This window comes from Thermobia domestica, chromosome 7, assembly GCF_964235325.1.
Source record: "Thermobia domestica chromosome 7, izTheDome1.hap1.1, whole genome shotgun sequence".
Lineage (NCBI taxonomy): Eukaryota > Metazoa > Arthropoda > Insecta > Zygentoma > Lepismatidae > Thermobia > Thermobia domestica.
Genome location: NC_137460.1, coordinates 185,831,924 through 185,857,840, shown reverse-complemented (window position 1 = coordinate 185,857,840; position 25,917 = coordinate 185,831,924). Strand labels below are relative to the sequence as shown.

Here is a 25,917-nt window from a genome sequence, read left to right as displayed (position 1 = left end):
ACATATATGTGAAACGTGTTTTCACGGTGGGAAGATTTTAGTGAGTAACAAAGACCACATTCATTTTCTGAACTATGTATATGAAAGTCGTATTTCTACTACTTGCATACTTCAGTGTTTCTTCCCTACTCATTAATATGCAAAGATTACATCATATGATTGCCTGGAACTAAATTAAGTATTTTCTTCAATCACTTATGGAAGTACTGGCACGCCAGAGCAGACCAGGTGCTTGAACAACTGACCGGCGCGAACTATATCACTCAGTACGTTCTTATCTCCATATTCTGCTCTCCTAATTGAGCTAGAGAGCTAGTTGATGTGTCATTTGACAGCATTTTTTCGTGCCCTTTCCTGTGGTGTACATCATATAGGCTAATACAGGATTTGTTTTTCAAAATCAATTTTTTTTTTTTCGAAAAGTACATATTTTAAAAGTTTGAAATTAATTCCATGAATAGATAATATTATTGTAACAAATTGAAAACAAAAACAAATTCTATGTTGTATACCACAGGAAAGGGCATAAAAAATGCTGTAAAATGACACCTCAACCACCTTGCTAGCTCAATTAGAAAAGCTGCAATTCCAATTTCAAAATACATTGAGCATGTTATTTTGGGCATAGTTTTCAAACTTTACATACCCCTATCTTCAATACCACTTCATATACGATATAAAGTTGAAATTTAGTATTTTTCTTAGTCTATCTAGAGGGCATCTGTGTACCAAATTTTGTTAAAATCTAAGGTAGTAAGATTAAGTCAATGTGTTGAATTGATATGGAATGACCTTGTTATGTATTCGAAGAATGAATTTTCTGACACTATTAAGCATAAATTGCTTTCGTAATCAAAACTATATTTAGTATTTTAATGAACGCAACAAAAAGTAGAAATAAATAAGTTTAAGAGTAATTTAAACTCTTAAAAATATCTGTTTACTCCCAATTACTCATCTATTCGTATTTACAAAATCACTTATTATTCAAAATATTCCCTTGAGTTTCTGGAAATGCATTTGGTGTAACAATTTGTACAATTATAGATTTATGACGAAAGTTTTATTTCTAGGTTGCACTGCAGTTTCCGGATACTTTACTTCCTGATTCAGCTGAAGTTGCTCTTCTCTTGAAAAGTCAAATTAAAGATGCAGAAGTCTTTATCCTAGGAGACACATCATATGGAAGGTAATTTTAGATAATTGTTTTTGTACAGGTACTTATATTCATGAACACTGAATGATAGGAAACTCATTAGAATTTCTACAAAAATCTTCGTGAAAAAGAATAAAATCACATTAATATCTCTCAATACTAAGTCTCTCCGAATTTAGCACGAACATCCTCCTCCTTTTCTACCTTGCGTCAGTCTTTGTACATGACTCCAGGTTTGATTCCCTGTGTGGATCTCTCTCTTGACTATAGGTTAGTAGCGTACATGTCAGACGCAAAAAGCGCGAGTTCGATTCCACATGAAAACTCATGTAGTTTGAATATCACGTTAATAGCTCCATATCTTTTGTAGCGTCGGTAGTGAAAGAGACTGTGAACGCAAATCCAGCACCCAATCTGTTCCTGGTGTACTTCGGATGCAAACTCGAGCAGTTGTTCAGATCTCGCTTTAAACAGTAGATCCCTTTTTATGTAGCCTTGTTGCTGAAAAGGGACGTTTAACTCAAATTATTATTATTATTATTATTATTATTATTATTATTATTATTATTATTATTATTATTACTACTATTACTAAACTACAATAAAAAAATCTTCTAATCGGGCTGAAATTACCAAAATTCATGCCGTTGAGAGAGAACTGTGTTCTGTAATTGAAGAAATGAATAATAAATAGACTGTCCTACATGAAACTAAAGTGCTTTTTGATTCTGAAGATTTCAGTTTCTCTTAGACATGGAAGAAACTCAAAAATTCATCAAGAGTTCCTGCAGACTAGAAGGTATTTCCGATCATTCTCCAAGTAAGATATGAAAGTGTTAGTAGGCGACTTCAACGGGATGCAAGAACAGATTAGATATTTTCCTTATTTCCAAAGTCTGCAAAGAAAACTTACAAAAGTATGTAAAAACAATGAAATAAGACTGTAAGTTTGGCATGCGAGAGTCCAACCATTAAATCGACATATTTCGAAACAAGGACATTCAATATGTATGTACGTCTTGGAACGTTTTTCACGGCACTAAGTTGATGTTGAAATATCTCCGCTATTGCAAAGATACTGTATTGATTAATGATTCTTCAGAATCCAGAAAATTTGGGAATAATTAAAAATTTTCATATTCAAATATTAAAGGTTCAAAAGAAAAGCTGTCATGTTATGAGAGACCAAAGAAATGGTAAACAAGTCTGACGTACAGAAAGTGAAAGTGAACCATCGACTATAAATACGGAGCTCGAGGGTCAATACATATCCAAGGGAGAAAGGAGCTGTTTTCCTGCAAAGCTTCAGACACTTAGTCTTGTAAACGAGCATTATTTACGATTATGGCGTTCATCTCTGGAGTAACGTAAATGTACCTTTCTTTGTTCCTTGGCTTGATACTTTGGTTTAATACTGTACTATTTATGATTAGGAAGGTTTCTTGATAGACAAAAAGAAACACTTATTTTCAGTTCATTATTTCTTAAACATTGTTAATACCACTGTAATACATTTAAGGCTCCCCAGAATTTGTAATCAGTTACCATGTTTGTGTCAAGGATTAAATGTTTCTGTAGATCGGAAACTTGAAGCATATATCTGTATAGGAAATATTCCCCTTAAATGTTGTTAAATAGTTCAGACACAGAACATGAATCAATCCTTACATTTATATGTTGAATAAAATTATAGCTAGCTAAAAGTGTCTTTCTCATCTCGTTCCATATACGTTTTCAGTAGAGTAACTTTCCTAGTACCAGGTACTTGTAACTTATTTTAAGAAAACAGTACAATACGATAAAGACTTTCAGCAATAAAGAGGAACGCGAAAGTGTAAACGGAGGAATATGTGATATCGGGATACTAAGAATTCGAAGTTTCTGATGAAACATCAGTTAACCTAATGACAAAAATTAAGATGGTAATAAAACAAATTGGTGAAAGAAACACAGCCTGAAGGTTTACGAAATTAAGGATTTGAGAATATTATTTGCCGCGAAAAATATAAGTGAAAACGCGAGTTCAGAAAGTTACAGTACGGAACTTCTCGCAACTACTGTATATGTGATTAGTAAGAGAACGGTATTAGTAAGGATAATAAAATCGGGACATCACATGAGAAATGGGTAACCCTTGGATCATAATCGGCAAACCTGGAATGCAGAGATCTTTAGGTAGATCAAGAAGCTGGGAGAATGATATAAAACCGATCCGAGATAGATGGATAAAAAACGTTCAGACTGGGTTGTCTCAGCAGTAATGGAATGGATTCAGATGGGAGGTTTTCTTTATTCGGCGATAAACATTTATGCTTCTTATACCGAATTTCGTACTTCACATCCGGCCGTTCGTAAAGGCCTCCTCTTCTTTCTGTCTCCCATATGAATTCATATAGGTAAACTACATGCTCATACTCATGCAAAAACGGTTGTATGCAAGAAATCAAACACATAGAGAGAACGAAGCGGAAAATAAATTACTTAATAACTTTTCTTTCACCTTGCTTTAATGTCGACGCTAGGCAAAATTTCATATTAATGCTATTTGTAACAAGGTCATATCTAGGTGAAACTGAATTCCTTGCTATGCCAAAGAAAGTTGGTAAGTTTTCCTGAGTTGTTTAAGTTGTTTAAATTAGGATTTCATTAGAAGCTAGTGAGTTCTCTAATATTTACTTCAATCAACACCACGAAAGAAATGCTGCATCATGTCTTCCATGCAAGGCAGCGCTAAATAGCAGAGCTGGAAAAAAAATAAGGACTGTTGGAAGAGAAAGTAAAGTGCAGAGCAAGAGGAAGGAGATAAGTGAAAACGTACAACTGCTGCAGAGAAAGAAAAGGAAATTGATGGAAACAAGTGAAGCTTTGGAGACTGAAGCAAACCAGCTTGCAGATGAAACAGAGTAGAAATCTTGCTTTACTTTATTGACAAAATCAAATGCTATCCGTAGAGCAGCTTCGCTAAAGAAGGAGATTGTCGATCATGCGATCCCACTAGTGACATTCATTTAGTTTACACACTTTCTTTGTGAGTCCCCTTGCACAATTTCAACTTGGCCTCAGTTGTTGCTTCCTTATTGGTATGCAACCGTGCAGATCATATTGCATCGAATTGATGGAATATTATTCGTGAATTGGCAATGGCTTGCATGTTCTTGAGGCTAATCCTTACATTTCCGACGCTTTGAACTCACGTTTGCTGAGTATGAGTGCATTTTTTCTGGTCATTTTTCGTTACGTGTTTCCACACATGTGAATCACCCTGCTTCATCTGTTGTTCTCTACCGACACTCCAGATGTCTTTCTAGAGCATGAGTACAAATTCGCTACACTTAATACTCAGAACATCACTGTTGGCCAGCATCCGTACCTGGTAATTATGCAACCACACACAACGGGCATTAAGGTGTCCGCCATTTTGTATTTGTTCCAGATATCGACTTAATTCAAACAAATTATTGTTACCTGGTAGAAACCCTATCAATTCATATCCATTTAGACCAATTTTCATTTGGCAGATTATCCGGGACTCCCTATGTTCCTTTGGGGAATCCCTTGCGCGTGCATGGTAGGATTGTGAAACTTGCAAAATTCAATACAGCAGGTACGACTTCTTCACTGATTTTTTTACCCGCCCTCTTTACGTTGGATAGTTTCCGAACTGTTGGCGTCCGAAAGTCATTTTCCCACGCTTTCGGCACCTTGTAGATACGAATCTATGTCCGATAGCCGAAAGTTCAAGAGAACTTTTTTTCTTGTCTCAGTGGCAGGAGTCACCTCCCAAGAGTTGTAACACTTATTTTGCAACACCCGATATATATGACGAATGATTCCCATTCATCCTATCACGAATAAACCCTTTTTATCGTACCCATGTCTTGACAATGCTGACAGCAGTCGACGAAAATCCGATGATTAAGTGATGTTCTGAATTATTCTTAACAAAATATAGAACAACAACATGATCATCATTTATTTTTTGAGGTACCTAAAGTTGGCACATTTAAAAAATTACCCCCTGACAATTGTAAAGTGGACTCTAAAAACCAGAAGGTAAATTATATGTTTTTATTATATAACAAACCCACTTTCCATCTTCATTCACAAGGTACTCTCTTGTGTTGTTTCTAGGTTTAGGAACGAATTTTAGAATGCAAAATGAGTGAATGAAAGAATAGAAATGTTCTCGCTTTTGTTTCTGCCATTTGCGCTGGAGTTTATGCGTGTATTTTTTGTGTTCGCATATTTCCTACATACAATATAGGATTTTGTTTTGTTTTTGAAAATGTATTGTGCTTTTGTTTCTAGTTTTTAAATTGTTCTTAAGATTTTTAATCAAATTAGCAGAAAAAAGTTGGAAATAGGCATTTTTAGGTATAGTGAAAGTTACATTTTTGCTCATCATTAAGAATGAAACATACAAATAGAACGTTATTGTGTGATATCGTTAAAGAAAGAAGAAAAACTGTTAATATAAATTTCCTCAGTTAATAACCAGTCTTAAATGTCCTTTCACGTTGTTTAGAAGAATATTTTATATTCGTAAAAATGAATAATAAAATATATTTACAGCTGTTGTGTAGATGAAGTAGCAGCCGAACATGCAGACGCTGATGCTGTTATACACTTTGGACATTCCTGCTTGAGCGAAACTAGGAGGCTTCCTGTTCTCTTCATTTTCACAAAAAGACCATTAATAATTGAAGATTTCGCCCGAGTCTTCAGAAATACATTTGAGGAATCATCATCACGCATTCTTATATTATATGAAGTATTCTACAGCTACTATATAGGTATGATTCTAACTAATCATCTAACAAGCTTCTGTAATTTAATCATTCATCCTGCATGTTTTCTTTTAACGCAAAATATTGGATATTTCAGTCAGTCAGTTCTAAACCGTGGCATTAAATTTAACGGTCAATATCCGTGTTAATGATGTTGCATTACTCGTTTAAATCGCTTCGCCCTAGAAGTAGGGTAGAAGGGGGGAGTTGGGAGGTGTGTTTTTTTTTTCAACCTCCTTCCCCTCACAGGTTTTAGGTGTTTTTCTAGTTTTTAAGAACTGATTATACGTTGCAGGTTCTTCTGCATCAACTGTGGTAGTGGTAAGCTATCGGCGTCTTTACTTTTGATGCTGCAACATTTTTTAGTTGTTGGTCTGATTTCCAAAATGATTAAAACGATTGCCGGTGCACATAAACCCCTAAGGGTGATTGGGTGTAAGTGAAGAAAACTCAAGCTTTCATTTGATGTGTATAACTTGTATTTCACTTAAAACTAATAGTTTTATAGAGCCTAGAAAAAAATATATGGTAGGGTGGTACATTTTCGATATAGGTACTATTTCGATCACTTGAGAGAAAAGGCGTAATATTTTCTAGCTTGTTTGTGGCAACACTGATTCGTGAGTTGCTAGTTCATGCGTAGTGTCTTCTGTGTTTCCTGAAGAAGTTTGGCTACTTTCTGCGCAGTTTGGAATTCGACAGCCTTAAGTTCTTATTTCAAGGTGAGTTTGTGTATCGAATATTCTGACGAACTTACAAGAATTAGCATAATTCACTTTCTTGTCTCTTATTTATTTGTAAAGTTAGAATAATGTGTTTTTGCTCGGGTATTGGTAGGGGTTTGATGTGCTTTACGTGTGACTAGTACGTCTTTCATTAGTACGTCTAGTGGGATGTAAGAGAACTAGAACGTCTTTCATTAGTATGTATGTAGTGGTACATTTTCGATCGGCTGAATAGGTACAATTTCGATCGGCAATAAATTGTGATTTAATTTATTAAAAATGCTGTATAAAGAAGCAATTTCTTTTCTGAAAGTAAATGTGGTGTTTACCATTACAGATGTCTCGCAAACGAACACCGAAGAAAGTATATCAACAATACCCATCAACAGTTATCTCAACTGCAGTAAATAGTATTGTAGAGGGACATTTGTCAATACGTGGAGCCTCGGAACTGTCATATTCCATACACTACCCTTCAAAATAAAGTAATGATAAAACGTCAAGAACCTGCGGGCGTACCTTCCTCTTCAAGTAATGTAATTGGTCATCCAACTGTGTTTTCAAAGAAGATGGAGGAAGCAATCGTGGAAAGATTATTATATTTGGAACAGAGGGGTTTAGGATTATCACCGAAGGAAGTTAGGCAAGCTGCATACCGTTTTGCAAAAGCTAACAATGTGGATCACCCTTGGGGAGAGAATAATATTGCTGGAATAGACTGGTTTCGTGCATTCATGAGAAGACATCCCAACCTTACATTAGGAAAACCGCAAGGGTTATCGAGATCGCGTGCACAGGGACTAGATAAGGCAGAGACTGAGAAATATTTTAATATACTTTAGAAAGTTTGTGAAGAAAGTTGCGTTCTTGATAAGCCAGAGTGTATTTATAACGTGGACGAATGTGGTTTTCCACTAAACAACAGGCCTCCCAAAATTGTGTCCAGGAAAGGAAAACGAGAAGTAATTTCATTAACCAAGGTCGAAAGGGGGGGGAAACGTTACTATCTGTGCTTGTTTTAATGCAGTAGGGTCATATATTCCGCCGTTTGTCATATTTAAAGGAAAGCGCATGAAACCCGAGTTTCAGGATGGTTTGCCTACTGGTTCGATAGTGATGGTTAGCAAAAAAGGCTACATTATTGAAGAAATATTTCTTTGCTGGTTACAGCATTTTGCAAGGTATAAAACGGAAGGCAAAGTTATTTTGATTTTGGACAACCATGTGAGTCACAAAAGTTTGGAAGCTATTAATTTTTGCCGCGAAAACAACATTGAACTTGTAGGACTACCCTCCCACTCTACCCACGCCTTACAGCCATTGGACAGAACATTATTTAAATCTCTAAAAGCAGAGTACCACAACCGTGCAACAGCTTGGATTCATGCGAACCCCACACTACCTCTCACAAAGATCAGATTCACATTTTTTGTGAGGCATGGAATAAAGCTGCTAATGTAGGCAACGCAGTAAATGGATTCAAATGCACAGGAATAGTTCCATTTTCGCCTAATATTATTTCAGAGGAAAAATCCGCCCCTTCCCTTACATTCCAGTAATCAGCCAACGTCACAGTTAGTACGGCTACACGAACTCTTCCAGGAACTTCAGAACAAGAAAATGCCAATCCAGGAAGTGCCAATCAAGGTGATGCTGGCTTCTACCACACATGCTACAGATGGCCGTAAATCTTCCATGGAAACCTCACCGATTGACAGCATTAAGGATATTCTACCTAGTCCTAAGAAGCCAAAGATCTCTAAAGAGAAAGTGAAAACATCGTCCACTCACTTAACAAGCGATGAAAATCTTAGAGGCAAGAAGGAAGTTATTTCAAGGTAAGGTAAAAGTCGGGAAAGGTAGTAAAAATGCTATTGGAGCAGAATCACTTCCCGACCCAAACGTGTGCGCTTTGTGTAACGTAAGTTACTACAGTGTTGCTTCAACATCGAAAGGAGACTGGATTAGGTGTCAAAGATGCAATCTTTGGTATCACGAAATCTGTGTTGGTGCCAAAGGTAAAAAGCAATTTACTTGTGGCAAATGTCTGTAAGGACAAGAACTTTGGCTTCATTAGTTAACTCCTGTTTATTTCTACTCATTATTTTAATGTTTATTACAGAGGTCTATGTTATTTTCTTTTTTATATTCACTGTATGAAAGTATCTAGGACATTAATCTCAACTTTAATATTCTTTGCACTTTCTATTATTTTAAAGGTTTCTTGTTAGTAGAAAATAATTTGTCTTAGTTAAAGAGGTATTTTTTTCTGTTTCAGTAAGGATTTTTAGTTGATTAGTTTTGATCGAAATTGTACCGTTAGATGATCAAAATTGTACCTAGGTAGGTACTATTGCGATCATTTTTTCTGTTTTCGAATTTTGTTTATACCGTCAAGAGGATTGATCGCACATCGGCAATATTACGGTCCTGCATTTGCTAAAAGATGAGCAATAAAATGTTGTAAAAACGGTAATGTTGCTGTGAATTTTTTTTTACCAAAAATAGTCACTTGAGTTTGAAATGATCGAAAATGTACCATCTTACCATACCTTTTGTTTACGCAAAATAAAGAGTAACTTATTTTTAAATCTTAGATATTTAAATGCCTTTTTCAGGCCTTTCAGTTATTGTTTATAGTATAATATATTGTCCTGTGAACTTAATTCAAAATGTATAATATACGAGAAAAGTATAAGCGGTCAAAGCTTTGGCCGAAAATGTAAAAAATAAATAAATAAATAAAAATAAAATAAATAAATAGAAAAACCCAAGAGAACAGGCCCTGATATTCAAACAAACATAGAAGAAGGTAATAAGACTAACGCTAAATAACTATAAACTACTACAATAGAACATGTGTTGGAACTCTGAATTGATAAACAGGTCCTATTTACAGCATCAGCACTATTGGCATACGAAACGACCACTGGAGACCTAAGTTGAATAAAATAGGTTAATAAGCACAATGCACTATGAAACACACACCACAAAAGACAGACAACACAGAATTTAAATGAATTCTAACCAAAAAAAAAAAAAATTGTTAACTTAAGGCATTCCATCCATTTACTCCCACATCATGCGCCCAGTTACCCCCTGGAGTAATTGGGAGGTACATATTTACAAAATTTTAACTGCCTCACAGTGAGGATTCAGGATTGCTGCTCTTCACGTCACCATCCTTATGATGATTTTAAGCAGCGGTAAAAAATAGGATCAAAATATTAACAGATGCGCGATTTATTGGGACTCAAACCAAAACATACACAAGCCTGAAACTCGATTTCAGATGTCATTTCTCAACCAAATCAGTTTTTTTTTTTTTCAGATCAACATCTACCCACCTAACATTTGGGTGTAATTAAATTCGATAAAAATATACAGAAATGCAAAATACACATTTTCAAAAACTTTTCTGCCCAATTACCCCTTCTACCCTACTAGTCAACTTTAAATATAAAGACCAATATAACACAAATTTCTTCTGCGCTTATGCTTCCTTTGTGTATATTGTTCAAAAATTACTTACTTTTCGGATTTTTGATCTAATATGAAAGTTTAGCATTAAAATAAAATAAAATTTTCTGCTTTAAAATATCTTAAAATAATTAAAATTATCAGCAAAGAAACAAATTAGAGTAATTCAGATTGAGGATAACTGAAGAGTAATTAATTTAATTCCTTCGTGTGAATTTTACTTTTGTAGGGAATCCGTGTGCTCTTGAGCCGATGAGTTATATGTGCAAGTTTGTCGATCACGCATAAAGAGGATTTTGTCTTTTATGAATTTAAAGAAAACTTCTAGAAGAAAATATTTAAACAGATTACAAATATTTTCACAAAGCTAACTATTTCTGTTACTTTTTAAAACAGAAGATAGTTTATACATGAATGCCTCTTTTGCTTACATTTGTTCGTGCATGATCCCGAGTTTAGATACCGATGAGGGCACGTACAGATTTCTGCTGTTGAGTAGAAACAGGAAACAATTTGACATTTTACCAGAAAAGCCAGAACTAAGGTACAAGGGAACCCAGGCGATGACCATACATAATGGAATAACGTTCCGTTTGGCCGGGGAAGATCATTGTGGCGTCAGTTTTAATTGCCGAGTTTAGTCAGAGGAAAGTTGGATGACCATTGATACTCACCAGATGGTGTTTGCATTGAGGCGTTCAACGAGCTTCGTGAAGACATTGTGGAACTACATGGAAGAAAGAAATAGCAGACTCCCGTCTAGAAATCCAGCTTAAGAGCGAGGGAAGCCGATGTGAAAACCATACATCACTCCAAAGGAATGATTACCAGAAACTGGCTGATAGGTCCTGGTCCCCATAAGGGCTGTTCCGCCTGGAGTTCAGGAGTATAATAAAATTTGCATTAATAATAATACAAATGTATTTACTCATAATACTTGTGTAAATATGTGTAAAATAATGTATCAAGGATAAGAAAATTTCATAACTGCGCACGCATCTTCGGCAGGCTTTGTCACAGATTCATTTTCCAAGGATGGTAGTAATTTTAATGTTAACCCTGCATCTCGAATCTAAGGTGCGAAATAGCAGGCTTTGTCCCAGAAAACCAGAGATAGAGACATTGGTAATCAATGCACTAACCACTCATTATGAAGTTGAACGGACACCATTAAGTAACCGTAGTTCTTTGTTAATTTAACGGAGGCAGCGCTTTAGTTTAATTCATGTTGAAGTGCAACACAGTTATTTAGGAATCTTTTTGTTTTTGAACGACGACAAGAGTAAAATAAAAAAACAAAATTGCAGTTATTAAAGTAGTAAAAAATGAACGAATTTAGATGTTTCACAACCCTAACATGCTGCAAAAGGGTTTAGAATGTCTGTCCGTTCACCCGTGTGCACCATGTATAGTCCTAGAAACCACACCATTTAGCTTATCAATACCAAATCTTAATCTTAAAGTTGCATTTGGAGGTTTCTATCTCCAAATTAGTGTCGAGAATTGTGATGTTCTCAAATGCGGTTTTAATAATTTTGTTAATTTTAATATATACATATTTCCGTGAAAACGCAATAGCATGACATTGTTAATTCCTCACGGAAAATCTCTGGAAAGATAGTTCAGTGGTACAAGTGAGTTTTCTTTGAACCATTTTCTCGAAAGTGGCTCACTCATTTATATTTGTGTAATAAATATACCATTAGTAACCTTACAATATGACATGAAGGGGAAGATGGGGTAATAAGAGACGCTGCCCAGATTTCTTTCATGCTGTTTCTTGTTATTCAGTTGGAGTTACAAGGGACATGTCTAAGATGTACTCTATTGCCCTGCATTTTTACATGTTTTTATTCTTGCTACTTTTCTCAATTACCATGTGAAAATTAAGGTTAGTGAAAGTCGTACTTGAAAGTTGAATGCTTTTAATTACAAACTGTACAAATCAGAGCCTTTCATAATTTGTGAAGTTTTTCACTCATTCTGAACATTTTGGAATGACAAAATTGTACATTTTAGTCATGTAAATTTTTTTATTGTCTATATCGTAAAACAACTCTTTATGCTACAGTGACTTCTTACACAGTAGGCTATACAAAATTAAATAGGCTGTACCAAAATGAAAAATAGCCTGCGTGAATACTTTAACAATAATGGAACGAAACGTTAAGCCCTAAAAACAGAAAATAAGCCTAGACCAAAACTTTTAAACCAAACAATCTCTTTTTTTTTCTTTCTTTTTCTTTTTTTTTAACACAATAAAGCTTCTTAATATTTACAAGTTCTGCTCTTTCAACAATAAACGGATCATTTCCTAACAAAATTGCAGGACCACAAAAGATAAACACTTTATTCACTTTCTGAATATCATCATGAGGAGGCCAGTGGAATTTTAATCTTCAGTTAGTGAATCTGCAAAGACCAAACGACTGTCTCTTATTACCCCGACAAAAAAGAGGGTGTGATAAGAGAGACGCATTTTCTGGCAAGCTCATTTATTAGAGAAAAACTGGAATAATGCTACTTTGAAGTATCACTAATGCTGTACAAATTTATGAAAAAAATGAACATTTATAACTAACAAGACAGGGTACCTTGGTGTAACACGCTGATTGTGATAAGATTGCACAAACATAGAGAACATCGAAAAAGAAGCGCTACGTATTATATATATATATATATATATATATATAACGGCCAGTAAACGCATTGAAAGGGTCAAATTGGGGCATAAAAATGAGGTCAAAATGAAATTATGTGGAATATAGCGAGAACGAGAAGAGATATCGGAAAAGGTTAAATGCACGAAATACTACCCATAGGCGACGCAATGCAATGAGGTAAAGCGCACCCATGCGAAGAAAGCAAAACATCCGGAAATGGACTAATCACGTGTACAACATGGTCACAATGTGCTGCGGAAATGAGCGAAGAGGGTGGCAATGAGCAGGAAGAAAGAAGAAACGAAAACGGAAAATATGTGTTTTTGCTTTGAGTAGATACGTCGCCCATATGCGAAAGAGACTCAGATTAATCTTGATGGGAGAGCAAAGGATGCAAACGCCGTTCGCATAGGCAGCAAGCGAGACAGCACTGCGCAGTGGGTTGCATATATATTGCATAATGGGAATAACGATGAGATGGATGTTGGAAATGAAAATGTGTGTAGGCAGTAGTAACACAAAAACAAAAATGTTACTGTTATGTTGTACGAATATTCTCGTAGTGATGTAATGTTGATACTCATGCGTGGTACTGATATTACTGTTGCTGTTTATCTTACAAGGTGTAAGCAGACTTTGGTAAATGAACTTCGGGGACATTTTTTGCAAGGTGATAGTGCATATTTAAAGTGTTCATATTACAAACTGGGAGAGCGCAGTGGCCTAATATAGCAGAGAAAAAGCGTCTTAACGTTTTCGACTCGCCGCATATGTCGTACGTTGTGTAAATTTATCAAGTGATGGCGTGGCAGAATCAGGAGTATCTGTGACACGTGCCAAGGGTCCCAGATTCTGTTCCCTGGAGTCAACACTTTTTTTTTTTTGTTTTTTTGTTTTTTACTTGAACCAATAAAGTAGCCACTTGCAGCTACAAGTAAAATGTTAATTCAGCATATGTTTATAATGAATTAAAACAATAGAAATATTCAAATCAGTTGTAAAATCTTTCATTGTTCCATGTTAACTACCAACGAAATGTAATCTATTTCCTATTTTGATATCACGAGTTATATTATGGTTACCACAGTCGTCGTGTAAAAATGTTCTTGACGCTTCGTGTCTACATCTGTTGACAGTGTGTATTACAAGCTTTGGTGCAAATGGCACGGGGGGTTTAGGGGGACATGTCCCCTCCAATCTTGAAACAGCGACTGTCCTCCTAATCATGCGATTTAAAATGTGAGTTTTGGGGAGAAATGTGATGATTTGTTGCCGATTGCCACAAAGAAAAATGAGATGAAATTAATATACCCCCAGAATAAGGCTCAAATCTGTCCGCCTCCCAATTTTGAAGACAACTCTGCTCCCATGATCCTCTACAGTACTGTTTTTTAACTTCATAAATATTTTGAACATAGTTTTAAAAAATATGGAAACGGTCTTACCCGTCCTCCTCCGAATGTTGGATACAGATTTTCGCCACTTATTGCAAGGGGAATAAGCGGGAAATCTCCTTTGGTTATAGTAACATCCACTATTACCAAAGGAGATTTCCTTTTCATCCACCTTGTAATTCTCACACTGTCAACAGATGGAAACACAAAGCGTCAAGAACAATTTTTACACAACGACTGTGGAAACCATAATATAACTCGTGATATCAGTATATTTAAGAAATAGATTACATTTCGTTGCTAGTTAAGTGGAACACTGAAAGATTTTACAATTGATTTGAATATTTCTATTGTTTTAATTCATTATAAACATATATTGAATTAACATTTTACTTGTAATTACAAGTGGCTACTTTATTGGTTCAAGCAAAAAACGAAAAAGTTGACTCCAGCGGGAATCGAACCCGGGACCCTTGGCATGTGAGTCAGATATTACTGATTCTGCCACGCCGTTACTTGGTAAACTTGCGCAAGTACGACATATGGGACGAGTCAAAAACTTTAAGACGCTTTTTCTCTGCTATATTAGGCCATTGCGCCCTCCCAGTTTGTAATATGAAAACTTGAAATGTGCACTATCACCTTGAAAAAAAAAATGGCTCCGAAGTTCATTTACCAAAGTATACTTTCTCCTTGTTAGGTATGTGGACCTTCTGCTGTTATATTCTACTGTGCTATGTATTTTTGTTCCCATTACCAGATATATATGCAACACTGTCTCGCTGGCTGCCTATAAGAGCGGCGTTTGCATCCTTTCTGCGGGTTCTCCCATCTTCGTGCATTGAGATGAATCTGTGTCTCTTTCGCATACGGGCGACTATGCACCCAAAGCAAAAACACATATTTTCAGTTTTCGTTTCTTCTTTCTTCCTGCTCATTGCCACCTTCTTCGCTCATTTCTGTTGCACATTGCGACGCCGTTGTACATGTGATTGGTCCATTTCCGGATGTTCTGCTTTCTTCGCTTGGGTGCGCTTTACCTCATTGCATTGCGTCGACTGTGGGTAATATTTCATACATTTAACTTTTTCCGATATCTCTCCTCGTTCTCGCTATATTCCACATAATCTCATTTTGAGCTCATTTTTATGCCCCAATTTAACCCTTTCAATGCGTTTGTTGGCCGATATAAAAAATACGTGTAACTTTACTTTCGATGTTCTCTATGTCTGTGCAATCTTATCACAATCGGCGTGTTAAACCGAGGCACCCTGCCTTGTAAGTTATAAAAAAATTTCTTCACGTAAAAGACTGACTTTAGATACCTAAAGTTTTTTTTTTTTTTTGAAAGTCAGAAAAGAAGGTAAAGAAGTTGCCTAAAAGCAACGATATTTTTAGGCTTGCTCATTGAAGGATACAGTAGGCTGTGGAATTTTTCTCGTTTTTTCTGATGATAAACCATACTATTAGCCATTTTTTCTCTTATTACTCCATCATCTTTTTGAAAAATTCAGAATAGTTTACTGGTGAGAGTTTCTCGAGCGATTTTTTTTCAACAAAAACTATTTTTGATATTGAATAAATATTTCATTAACAATCCAACAATATGACAGTTCATTTTCTTATTTGGAAAGGGTAGTTCACAGACGGGGATTAATATTTTTCCGACTGTTACTCTAACAATAACTTATTTCCTTATGCACAGTAGTTTATAGAAATTTAAGAGTTTTAAACGAAACTATAAACGTTTAAAAATAGCTGAACAAAATTGGTTGTTTTGCGAAGTTGTAAATTTTATATCAGGTAATAGAAAAAAGTTAGTGATAGGCATTCTGAAGCTGATCCTTTCAAGCATGCTGGTGTGCATGTAATAAAAATGTCTGATATTGCTGTGGAAGTGAAATGTATACTAACAAATATCAATAATTCCGAACAATTTTTAATTATAAATCAGTTCCTATATCTGAAATGTTCGTATTAATTCGTTATCGCATAACATGTAATATATCCACAATTATATTATAAAAGAAAAAGAATACATACTCCTAATGAAGCACACTATCAAATCTGAATGTAAAATACTTGTGCACTGTAGATGTACATTATAATAGTCAACGTTCTTAGTTTAAAATTAGGTCTCTAACTGAATCAATTGCTTCAGATTTTGCTTCCAGTGTCCGTTACTAGGAGATCCATATGATCGAGGGATGAGTGTATATAGAAGCAGCAATTATAGAACTAATAAGAACGTATTTGTGATACGATGGAGTTAAATTTTACTTTTAGGCAGGTAGTCTTCCATATTCGAGGACTCAATAAGATTGAAATCCCTCAAAACGTAAATTTTACTAGAATACTATTGCAGTGCTGGACACATTTCAGACGCTTCGACAGGAAAAATATTTGGGTGGTTCAGAGACAATGACCTATGTGTTTGGCCAGGGTCAGTGATCTAAAGTCTAAAGGCACATAGGACCACCCCCTCTTGTCTTGGCAATGGATACATTTGTCCTCCCCTAAATTTTGGGAGGGGTATATAGAATTACCCGCCTAAAATTCCGGAAATTCCCAGAACTAAAATTTGATATGGTAGCGTAGGGCCGGGGTATGTACCTTAGTAAGTTCGGTGGTCCATCTGATTCCCTTTTATGGAAAAAAAATCCAAAAATGTAAAGTTTGTGGGCTTTGGACCTAATTTATCCTCTTTAATGAGGTTTTTTTAAATCACATATGGTTATTTGTATTCACGCCTGCAAGCTAATGCCTAATGCCCACATCTATGCAGCATAATGGTCAACATAGTTTATGTATTTTGACTTAACAATGGTGAAGAACTGTGTTTAGAGTAATGCAATGCCCTTTCCGCTATTAATCTGATGTTGATTTCTCACTAATGTAAAGAAAGGTTGCTCGTAAAAATATAATTTTGAGACTTGCTGTATTTTTTTTTAATGGTTTCGTCAAAAATAACCGCAATATTTACCAATTATTATTTGTTTCTTTTTCATTGCAGATGATATATTGGCATATCTTGGAGCAGAATATAGTAATCTAGTTGTGGCTAGGCTACAGATACCAGGATCAGAACCTAATAAGCTGAAGTGTTGTGAACACTGTTGTGTATCGGAGACTGGCAGTCATAATACTGTGAAGCTAGGTCGAGGATTTTGCCTCTCGTCGGTTCCAAGTGACTACAAAATACTGTTTGTTGGAGACAATAACAATGTGATATTTAATTTAATGCTGTTGCTTGGTCAGTCTTTTTATTTCACGTATAATGCAGAGGAAAATGTTATACGGACCTATATGACAAAGTTCAGTAACTATCTAATGAAACGATATTATTTGGTGGAGAGGGCAAAGGATGCGAAGGTGGTTGGAATCCTTGTTGGCACTCTTGGCGTGGCTGGCTATATTGATGCTATAGCAAGGATGAAGGAACTGATAAAAGCAGCTGGAAAGAAAAGTTACACATTTGTGGTTGGAAAGCTAAATATTCCAAAGCTGGCGAATTTTCCAGAAGTAGATGTATTTGTCATTATTTCTTGTCCAGAAAATTCTCTATTTGATTCGAAAGAGTTTTATAGACCAATTGTGACTCCATTTGAAATGGAGGTTGCCTGTGATCTTGGAAGAGAGTGGACTGGAAACTATATCTTGGACTTCAGGGAACTTTTACCAGGTTAGTAAAGACTTCTTTTCGCAATGGTTTCTAGCATAATTGGAAGCTCTAATGAAAAAGGCATTTTTGGGTTATGTAAACGAGTTTAATGTAGATCTTTGATACTAGAAAAGAATTAGCAGAGTAAAGCTAGACTTTAATGCACTTTTTTCTACCAAATACTATAAAATATCTAATTCTGTCGTTTTTACATGTTCAGACGTATATAGTCCATACATAAAAGAGGTCAAAGACCCTTGAATATATGAACTTTTGATTCCAGATGTGTGTGTTTTATGATACGCTTAATAAAAAAATAATCTAATCTAACGATATTTTAGGTACATGCCCTGATTTAAGTCTCGGTCATACTGCGGATAAGGAATTACAATTTAACGTGTGTATTTTGTTATTGTATCATATTTTAACGAGTTGATCCTTGGTGGTTGTTTAGGATCATACTCCGCAAATTTTCGTAGTTCTTTAGCAACAACAAATATAAACAAATGTAAAAGTGATGTCAGTGTTGCAAAAATGAGATAAACGTAACAGCTGCTGTCGTTGAAAATAAGTGAATTTTATTGTAAATCATGTACTATCCACATTTGTAAGTCATATATTTGCATTATTAAGGATTATGAAAGAAGGAATATGTATATGTTGTATGCTAAAATAGATTTATGCAAAAAACGACGTGTTTGATAGTACAGTAGAGTTCCACTAATCTGAACTAATTGGGACCGAACCATGTTTGGATTAGCCGGAATAACAGTAAAATTACGGTTTGAAGCGGGTAAACAGGTCTATTGTGTTGTAATACAGAGCTTATAGTATTTCAAAACACGTTTTCTGACTACAGTATATGTACTGTACTGGAAAAATGTTTAAAATGTTGGAAAAACTTGATGCCTTTATTTTTCCACGTACAGTACGTACAGTAATTACAAATATTTCTGTTAGGGCTATTATCATCTTTGTGTAGTTCACTCTGCAGCTGTCGACAGTTTGTCAGTTGTCTCAATGCAAACATTGTTTCCTGTTTTGAGCATTTGCGTACTACAGTACGAGAGCCGATTGTTATGGCGAGTAAGCGTAAACGTACAACCCTTACTCTTAAACATAAGCTACACGCTCTAGGGGTTTAGATAACGGTGAAAGTGTGACTAAATTGGCCACAGAGTTAAATGTTGGCGAAGCTACAATTTGTGACTGGAGAAAAACCCGTGTAAAGCTTGAACAATATTGTGTTACTTCTTCTGGCCAGACTCTTGAAAACACGCACAGCGCCACAAAATAAATAAATAAATAAATAAAATTTTCCTCCCGGACTTGTTCGGATTAAACGTGTTCGGATTACCGGGACTCCACTGTATTCCAATGAGAAGTAGCTATTTCGGTTGTATGACATTTACATCGTAATGCTAATTATGTGAAAAGTAATCTCTTTTCTTTCTTAATGTTGTGTTGTGTTCCTAATGTATGTAAAGTTTGGAAAAGAGAAGCTTGATAGGGGATTTTTTTTTTTCATAATAAAACTGAAATATTCGTTAGTAAATATAAAATGTTAAAGTGATAATTTTATAACTAACTCACTCCATAGATTACATAATACCGGGTCTTCGAGAAAACATGGTGGAGTTTCGTGGCTGCTTTGCAGGAATGATGGCACTTAAGTGGTTGAATAATACACCATTTTGTATCAAATAGTGTGTTGCCATAACATGAACGGCTTGTAGAAGGAGCAGGTAGCATCGCAGTACGGTAATTTTCCAAAATCGGTGGAAGCGCAAGCCTAAACATCCACAGAGCATTGAGTGACGTGATTGGTTACGGAATTAGCGTACTGTTGATTCGTTATCATCAATGATTTAAATACCAACTTCGCGTTGTACTATGTAACGTTTAGTGTACGGAAGGTGTGTTCGTGTGTGTGTGTGTTTGTTTGTTTTATTGCTGGCGAAACACAAATTAGTGATTACAGTCCAAAGACAGTTTAGACGCCACTATTAGAAACCATGATCACAAGCGAACAGCATACCGGCGTTGGTATAAACAATTGAATCGGTTATTGTTTAAAAAAGGATATATTTTTGTATATTTAAATGGCACATTTTATCAATTAATGACCGAGGTATTTGGGAAGAACAACATTGTACCAGTATACCTTGTATATCAGAGAAGACTGTGGAAAGAATAAGATTCTTCTGTGTGCAGGCCAGAAGTCATTGTACGCTGCAGCATCCAGTTATATCTTCCACCCATGATAATCTGTGACCAGAATTACAACAGTTTACGGTTGCATGAATACAAAATCAAACTACCTCGTACTGGAAGTGAATCACCTCGTGCTGGAAGTGAAATTAGAAGACAAATCGCGGAAATGTGAATTTGCTATGAACATCTTCAAAGAATTGATGCTATAATGATATTTTTTTTTTATCTTGATCCGTTTCTCTGATAAAGTTGCCTTCCATATCAACTGGTCTATGAATGAATAATTAATTATGGTTTTATGGGGCGTCAGCAGCAAGGCTATTTTTCCCGTCACGATAAAGTCAATGGCCGACATATACTGTAACCCTATGGTCAAAAAAAATTGCGCGTATACTCGCGATTTTTCGCAATTATTCCATTTTCCTTACGTTTATGGGTAAAATTCAGTTATTAGTAAGTGGAGATAATAGAAAGCAATACATCTAAGGAGATATTTCCAAAAAATGTAATAAAATAATAAAAATACAAGCAAAAAACAAATTATGTTCGGTTTTGTGTATACTGGCAATAATGTTTTCGAGGGATTTTTGCAGTAGCAGAGCATGATTGCATTTATTGGCTTAAATCTAGGGTGGAAATTGTCTGCCAAATATAAATTAGCTTCTGTAACCAAGATGTACAGAAATATAGAAACAAAGAGGGAAAACTTGTCTTAAATTTGGAAGTAATATGCTCTATAGCCATGAGCATTTATTTGTTAAGAAAAAGACAGGCAACAAAAGGTAGTCTGTGTGGTCAAGTGGGTAGCGTGGCGAACTAGTTGTTTTTATACTGTTTTGACACCAGATCGATTTTTTTTTTTTTTTTTTTTTTTTTTTTTTTACGAAACATTATAGACAGTGTATAATTTTTATGTTAATAAGAGCGGAAACAATGTAATAAGGAAATAACTTTTTGTTTCCTCTGATGACGTATTTATTCAGAATTAGTGTACTATTAGTAATAGTGATTGTTTTCAGATTATGCTGTTGTATAGCTTCTCTCATTCTTTTTTTTTTTTCTTGGAAAAAGAACAATTTTGTCTCCAATAAATTGTGAAAAATATATATATAGACAGAAACAGACATCTTAGTACCAAACGTGATTTATCGTGATGAACAAGTTTCCTGTTATTAAAAAAGAAATCTATAGAAAATTATTGAAGTTAGTCTTTCTTTAGGTTATCAGCTTGCTAAATATCTATATTCTTTATAAGACTATACTTTATAATGCAAGATATGCCCACAAATTTAGCTAGTGAGTGAAAGATGTTTTCTGCACAAATATTTTACAGGTTTAGGTGCATGAAACACCAATACGCCATGGTCTCGCTTAACTGACCTTCGTTTATTCCACATACCGTATTATCCGACATATCACTGCAGGTAAAAAGTAGCATCAATCGGCAAGAAGAACTGCAATTTGTGGTCTTAGTCTGTTTTTGATGCTCTGGACTCTATCGCTTAGCGCGCCCGTCTACACCATGATTCATACGTGTATAATTCAGTGCAGGCACGTACCCAGGTTTTCTTTTCGGAAGGGGCCCAACACGAATCCTCGTAAGCACGTAATTCTAATGTTTTAAAAACATCAATATCAATAATAATAATAATAATAATAATAATAATGCAACAGTTTTGTATTTCTCTCAAACTTTTCCCAATCCCAACAAAACTGTACGATCAGGATCCCAGGTGCGGTGAGGAAGTACTTGAAGCAAGTTTGGAGCTCGAGTCTAATTACTTAAAATACCTAATGTGCGGTGTTCACGTTAAGCAGTGATCAGTAGTCAAACCGAAAAATTGGACTGTTTCAACAAATAAGAGACGAATGCACTGGGATACAAGGCCGGATCAACAAGGAAAGTTCGTTGGCGGCAGAAGTGTGCACACTGGGTTTTTTTTTTCTTTCTTCAAAAACCGAAACTTTCTCGTTCGACCATCAAATAAGACGATTTAATGTAAGCTGTAGCCGACGAGTTATGTGAAGTTATCTGCAACCCTAATAAATAAGTAGATGATCAACCTATAGCTGACCACAAATAGGAGCCTGGGTTTGAGATACAACACTGTTGACAATGAACATAACAACACTGAAGACGCTGCCTGAGGAACACGATTTTTTCTGCAGAACTCGTTCTAGGAGCTTAGAACCCACACAAACCCTTAAAAAGAAAACAAAAAGTTCAAGGAAATTCTTTAAAAAATTCATGACGAATTCCCCAGTCATGAAACTTTTAAAATTCTGTAATGTCATGTTGTGTCATAAGCCTTTTCCAAATCGAAAAAATAGAGCAACAAAGTGATTACAATGCGTCTAGACTTCTTGAATTTGAATTTCAACACTAGGAAGATTGTCAGTAATGGAACGAAAAGAGCGAAAGCTACCCCGCAATTTGCTCAAGACATAGTTTAACTTCAAATGCCAGACCAATCGCTTATTCACCATGCGTTCAAATACCCAACAAGCGCAACTTATGAGAGCAATAAGTCTATAGCTGGTGACATTCGTTGCGCTTTTCTCTAGTTTTAAGATCGGAAGGACTAGAGCCTCATGCTGTTGAGGAAGAAAATCTTTTCTTCCCAGGTACGATTGCAGCTGCGGTAATGTGAGCTGAGTATCGCGAGAGACATTGCGCAACATATTGTAAGATATACGATCAGTCCCTAGAGCAGTATTTGACTCATGTAAGGCAGAATCGAACTCGAGAACCGTGAAGAGTACATTGTAATTCTCCGAATTAGCGCTACCGAAGTTGAGATAGTTTCTCTGGATACAAGTGCGGAAGCTATTAAATTCAACCGAATAGTGTATAGAGTCAGACAAAAAGTGTCGGCCCAATATGTTGGCTATCTCTATGGGGTTAGTCTCCAGAACCCCGTTTACTGATAAAGCGGACACAATAGAAGAAGAATAGTGGCCATTTATGGAGCAAACTCAGCGCCGAATAGTAATCGTAGGAATTGAAAATCAAATGAAATTTGTGAGTCTTACGTCCCACGATTATGCCGGCTAGGCTAAAGGAGACTGTGATGATGAGAAATAAATGAAATGGTGGAATGAAGAAAGTGGGAGGAAACGGAAGAACCCCGAGGAAACCCACGGACACGGTGTTTGTCCACCACAAAGTTCACTTGGCGGGAGCAGAGTTTGAACCCGAGACCCCATGCACCAGAGGTGAGCGCTCTACCACTGAGCCACCGCACTGAGAAACGATACATAATTTTTCCAACTTTGGGGCTTCGAAGATGTAACCAAACATTTAGCACGAATATGGCATAGTTTAGCTTCATGGATTTCCGCAGACCACCAAGAAACACGTCGTTGCGAACCATCCCTTCCGTATTGTAGTAAGAATCATGGGCAGCATCGATCACAGTGTGCTCAAATAGATCTACAACTTCACGTATGGGAAGTCTTCACATGACTGAAACTCACTGAGTTCGCGAAATGTTGACCAATCAGCACGCTTGGTCTTGAAGCATCGAAGACGACATGAATTAATAATGGGAAGACCCTCTGTGATCATTGGAAAATGATCACTTCCACAGAGATATACTCTACATGAAGGAAACTGCAAGGGAAACACTACACAGGGAGAAGTTAATAATGCATGAGTAGATCCGGATCCAGTAGAAAAGTGAGTGGGATTGCCATCTTAAGGATGACCATCCCACTTTCATTGAGAAATTCCGTCATCTAACGCCCATGATTGTCAGTCTGAATAGAGCCCTATAAGTGATTAGATCTCCGACAATCGACACGGGCCCAAATTGTTTGTAAAGTTGCATCAAATCGGCTGCCAAAGAAACTTTAGTACGAGGAATATACAACGAACAGATGATAATCGGGGGAGGGAAGAACGCACGCTTACAATACGGAGTTTAACGCATTAAGACCCAGATTTTTATTTTCAACGATCGTTAGAAGTGTTTCAATGTTCTAAATGAGCAGAAACAAATATTAGTTTTTTCAACCTTTTTTATTGATTAGAACTTCCTATTCATGAGTCATACCATGAATCTTTTTATTAGTGTTCATATTTTTGTTGACAACAGGAAACTTTTTCGCAGTTATTTAAATTGAACATATATTGACACAAGAATACTCAATAATAGCAATAAAATCTACAAATGACTAGAGGTTTACAAATATGATAGTAAACAAACTCATATGTAAAAAGAAAGAAAGAAAAAAAAACCTTACTGGAGAAATACAAGATAGATGAAAGTAATACTCTCGTTGAAAGTTGTTACCTTTCTAAAGTTTACTCAATCTTGTGCTACATTTCAAAGCATTCCATGTAGATTTACACAGTGCACACTTTCGGTGTTTGCCTTCATTAGTTCTTTGTAAGAAATATCCAACAGGATTTCTCCTCATTGCATCCGCTATATCTAGCAAATTTTATCTGTTGTGCAGACGTTGTTCGTCCAAGGTTTCTGACGTCTGAAGATAGATGAATTTAACAGGTAAATATATTTAGGCTAATTCTCTGCAAAATTGAGTAAGATGAGACTTTTCTCTTGTCTTGCAGAAAAATGCATGGGTGTTGACGATAGCGACGTCAATAGCATTTGTGAAAATGGAAAAGTACCTTTTTTCCTCTAGTTCTAATTCTATATTTCTGTACCTCCCAATCAATTTGGTCGACTTCCCCATGTCCTTAGTATAATTATGAATCATTAGTACTTGGGGTGTTATTTTGTTTTTCCAAATGAGAATATCTTCGCACATTGACAGTGAAAATTACAATTTCGTAGTTACTTAACACTCGTACACCCAATTATCATTCCAAACAACAGCAAGAACTCCATTGTCCTCATCAAATCTGTAATTATAGCACCTTCTCTTTCTTTTGGAAAACTATCTTGTTCAAGTGGATAGTTATTCTTCCTGTCTGATTGCACAGTTCCTGTTGCGCGTCCTGCTCTATCCTTGAACTGTTTCAAGAAGTGTATGGACATACGTAAACATGCCATTGTGGAGTATTGTAAAAGGACAAGTATGCACTCATTTTTTGACGTCGGCATTTTTAGGCCATTTTACAGCTTCTGATGTTTTAATCGCTTTCAAAGAGGCGCTTACCTCGACCTTAAAGACTGTTGTTCAAATTTCAGTGGATGGTCCCAATGTAAACTTTTAAATTTCTGCATACCTTCAAGTTAGATATGAAGACGTCGCCAAATGATCTTGTAGTATTTGATGTAGGAAACTATGAGTTACATACTATGCATGGAGCATTTAAGGCCGACTAGAGAATAATTTAATTTCTAAGAGGTGTGTATAATTTAATTGGGTTGATGATAGTAGTGTTGCTCAGTGAGCCACTGACGTTTATCCGCATCAGCTGTTGTATATTCAAGTTTCAGGAAGGAGACAAAAGTTTCCAGCTCTTCGAGGTGTCAAATTAGTCAAATGTCACACACGTCAGAAGTAGAACTTTTCCTTGCTGAATTTTAGATTGATGTTTCTCTCAGTCCACTTCTTTACAACACTTTATAGAGCATGATTTAAATTGTTAAACGAGAAGCTTATAGTTCTTTGAATTCATGTATGGAATTAATTTGGAAAATTAAAATCTTCCTGTGATAAAAGGTTAACATTGGTGCTACATCAGTATTGTTAAGAAATGTCAACCAATAAGAGATCTGGATATTTTGAATTTTCGCTGAAATTACAGAAAGTGTTTACAGAAATTTGTTTTAAACTTCTGAAGAAATAATCTTTAAAGTATAAATTGGCTAAAGCTCTTTCGTGTTTAGATCCTTACGTTTCTGTAGTACCTGATGTTGGAC

The 25,917-nt window shown here is 35.8% G+C and overlaps 1 protein-coding gene across 2 annotated transcripts in view; it reads left to right on the top strand.

The window, feature by feature from the left end:
- The window catches only part of Dph2 (Diphthamide biosynthesis 2), a gene marked incomplete at its 3' end in the record, with an annotated part of 42,071 nt that extends 24,184 nt beyond the window's left edge, over positions 1–17,887 (top strand). For both annotated transcript variants that reach the window (XM_081765672.1, XM_081765670.1), the window contains 3 exon segments: positions 1,074–1,189; positions 5,729–5,949; positions 17,219–17,887. In XM_081765672.1, coding sequence (XP_081621798.1) covers positions 1,074–1,189; positions 5,729–5,949; positions 17,219–17,887 — 1,006 coding nt within the window.
- Between the last annotated feature and the right edge of the window lie 8,030 nt (positions 17,888–25,917).